General features: G+C 30.1%; 1 protein-coding gene across 1 annotated transcript; it reads left to right on the top strand.

Annotated features, from left to right (window-relative positions):
* The first annotated feature begins 2,484 nt into the window (after positions 1-2,484).
* BNAC04G36320D lies at positions 2,485-3,819 on the top strand. Its single transcript, XM_013888432.3, has 2 exons — positions 2,485-3,041; positions 3,232-3,819. Exons 1-2 carry the CDS (start codon positions 2,701-2,703, stop codon positions 3,665-3,667), a joined length of 777 nt encoding a protein of 258 aa, XP_013743886.1. The 5' UTR covers positions 2,485-2,700; the 3' UTR covers positions 3,668-3,819.

Here is a 3,819-nt window from a genome sequence, read left to right as displayed (position 1 = left end):
TAAAGATCTGATAACAATCTGTATACTTTTTGTCATTTTTGTTTATTTTTTTATTATTAGAATAAATTACATAATTACATTAATCATATAATAAAAATCTAGATTTTTTTGTATATGTTGTATTTTGAATTTTTCAAAACGAGTATAAATTACTAAAACTGTTAAAAGTCTCACATAAACTTTTATGATCAAGGTTTAAATTATATATATATATATATATATATATATATATATATATATATATATATTTCATATCGTTTAAATTAAACTATACATCGTATGAAAATGTATACTTGTATTTTGATATTTGTATTGAACATATATTGAAAAGTTAATATTTTAGTTTTGAAATCTTCATTGTTTTTTAAATTATAAATAATTGAAATTATCCCACATTAAAAAAATTTGTTGGTGTAATCTTTTGTTACACAAATATGCAAATAATCATAAAATTATATGAGTAGAAAATTCATTTAACAAATATCCATATTAAAAGTGTACTATATATATATTAATATCATTTACATTTAATTCTATATCATATACGATAGAGAAGATTGATTGTTTTGATTTATTTACCCTAAAATGATTGCGAATAAATAAGAGTGATAGTTTGATTTATATGCACACACCAATTTATTACATAATAGTAACTGATTTTTTAGTTATTTAATATATATACTTATTATTTTATTATTTCATAATATGCAGAAAAACATAAAATAAATAATAAATATAAAATATTTATTCTGCAAAATGTGCAGATAGTAACCTAAGGATGTATCTCTTTAATTATTTTAAATCATAAGAATTTTCTAAATCTCAGGTCAAAAAAACAAAGAAAATGAGAATAAACTTCAAAATCAATATTTATATCGAACAATAACCAAAATGAAAAAGAGAAAAATATTGAAGATAAATAAGATTGGCATGTGAACGTAAACTTCTCATAACCATAATTAGTTTTTAAATTACTAAATCATGATATAAAACCGAGCTGACATAGTTTCATTGTAATCAAATAGACCCGAGATTTTTCAACCTTAACGTTAGGTTCTTATGCTGTAAGTGATTTTTTGACCTAAAATTTTATTAATAATAGGATCAGCTCATCAGTAAACAAATTATGTAATTAACAAAAAGTTAAAAAAAATTGTTTAAAGACCAAAATATTAATCCAATCAAGAATATAAATTTATTTTAACGTATGATATTTTTCAAATAATTTTTATATAAGTTTATTCTGCGCAAGGCGCAAATCTTATCCTAGCTGAAGAATTAATCGTTAATCTGGTACAAATTATATTTGTCAGTGATGGGGAATCCATACTTTACCTCAATTGATATCACTTTTGAAATTTATGTTTAAATGATAATTATTTTCAAAAAAATTTGAAGTTATTATGAAAAAGATAAAATTAATTATTTTAAATTATTATAAATGTTAAAAAAATTTAAATTAAAGTTTGGACCAGTCGTCACCTCACGTCTAATGTAATGTTGAACACAACTTTTTTTTTTTTTCGAAACACATGTTGAACGCAACTTATTATCGCGAATTAACGCTTCAAATGTGGTCCATAGATTTGTTTCAAAGATCGTTTCATAGATCCACATGAATTTAAACTTCATCCTCTTCTTGACTCATAATTGGGTCTTACGAGTTGCCTCTCGAGTTTGACATCGAAGCTAAATATATGGGCTTTTATAGGCTCAAATACAGTTCGAGATCCACATGAATTTTAATTTTAACAAAAGAACTCACTACAATATAAGTCCATCCCTTTCATGGGGATCTCATGACACAGCAAATTAATCGACTGGTTAAATATAACATTTGTAGGTGATTTTGCCACGAACTCATGACTCAGCATAGTTAATGACTGATTAAATATAAACTAATCCATATTCTCATTTTGAACTAGTCCAAGTTCTTGCGTCCGCACTAATCCAGCATTAGCACTCTTCATTTTAATATATTTTTCTTACCATTAACGATAATGGTTTTTAATTAATGTTACTAAAAGTAAACGGGATAAAGTTTAATTTGTCCACTTGGTATAAACAAATCATCCTACTACTTAAACAATATATTCATCAACATAGTACTTTCCATTTTTAAATAGTATAAAGTAAATATACACGAATATTTTTGTATATCTTTGACTTATCATCGCCAATCAGCGTCTCCTTTTGCAACCCAAAATATTATCCGATGAATTGATCTGCTCGAGATTTTTTCCTCTTTTCCTGCATTTCTTAAAAAATAAATTAAAAGACAAAATCAAGAAGAGAAACATATAAATAAAAATATTCAGACAGTAATGAGAGAACTGGATAAGGTCGAGATATGGTGTAATAGCGACCACCGAACTTTCGGTACAACGACATAATCTGATTAAACGGAGACAGTAACCCGTAACGCCCGGCAAAGTCCCGAAAATAACCAATGTCTATCCGCCAGGTCAACAAGACCGTCAAAGTCGCCGTTAGCGTTTCCATATCTAGAACATGTGCGTCTACCCGTAGCCTCATAATACGTATAAACATACGTATTTTCAATAGCATTTAATACGACATTTGTCATTATAAATTTAATAAGAGCTGATCCTTTCTCCATCTTTATTCCATTTTTCTCGATCGGTGGTGTTTGAGCTTTGAGCCAAGAGATCGTATCAGGAGAAAAAGATAGAAAATTAGATGGAGGTCATGGTGGGTTCTCCGTTTGGAATCGGCATGGAGGCGTGCGTTAGAGATCGGACCGGTGTCTCGGCGCAGGATAAGACCGTACCGGCGGCGGCTCTGTTTTCGGCAGATGAACCTGGACGAGGTGGATCACCGATCGGGTTTGCTAGTCGGATCGGATTGAGGATGAATAGAAAATCGCCGGAGGAATCATCGGAGGATAGTTCGTCGTCGATCGGAGAGTGCAGCGAAAACGAGGAGGAAGAAGAAGACGACGCCGTTTCATTCCAGAGAGGAGGAGGAGGAGGAACACTTGTTTCGTTTACTTCCTCTTTAGAAGACTCTCTGCCGATTAAGTATGTTCTTGATCTTTTATGTTTTGTCTTTAGCCACCAATATTTAAGTTTTTATTTTTAAAACTTAGAGCACTCAGCTTGTATATATGATCTAATTTGACCTATTGAGTATTGTATTGAAACATGTAGTTTTTGTTTGGTTGAAAACTGAAGAAAACATGTAGGTTTGTTTTATTGTTTGTTTGTTCAGGAGAGGATTATCAAACCATTACGTAGGGAAATCAAAATCTTTTGGTAACTTAATGGAACAGACGAACATCAACGCAAAAGATCTTGAGAAAGGAGAGAATCCATTCAACAAGAGGAGGAGATTGCTTATTGCTAATAAGCTGAGAAGTAGAGGAAGATCCATGTCAGTTTCGAATTTCTATTCTTGGCAAAACCCTAATTCTGTGTCGTTACTTGCAGTCCAAGAACACAATGAAGTGAATCATCATAATGATGATGACTATCAGAAAAATGAAGATGGTGATCAAACTATAAAGTTGTTGGAGAAGAGGAATATGTTGATGAAAAATAAGAGAGATTTGATGGCTCAGACTCAAAGTTGTTTCTGCCTTAGTAGTTTGCAAGAAGAAGAAGAAGATGATGATGATGATTATGAGGGTGGAGTTGATAATGAGTGATTAATCAGTAACATGGTTTAGTGATACTTGTTCTTCAATTTGTTCTTCTCTTGTGAATTTTATTAGAGGAAGTTTCGGTGGTCACACAAGTGGTCGAAGAGTTGATTTGTTAGAATATTATTATTTAATATTTATTAGTAGACTTTTTCCTA

The sequence above is a fragment of the Brassica napus genome, chromosome C4 (assembly GCF_020379485.1).
Source record: "Brassica napus cultivar Da-Ae chromosome C4, Da-Ae, whole genome shotgun sequence".
Lineage (NCBI taxonomy): Eukaryota > Viridiplantae > Streptophyta > Magnoliopsida > Brassicales > Brassicaceae > Brassica > Brassica napus.
Note: the sequence above shows the minus strand (reverse complement) of the source record. Positions and strands in the feature narration are given on the sequence as shown.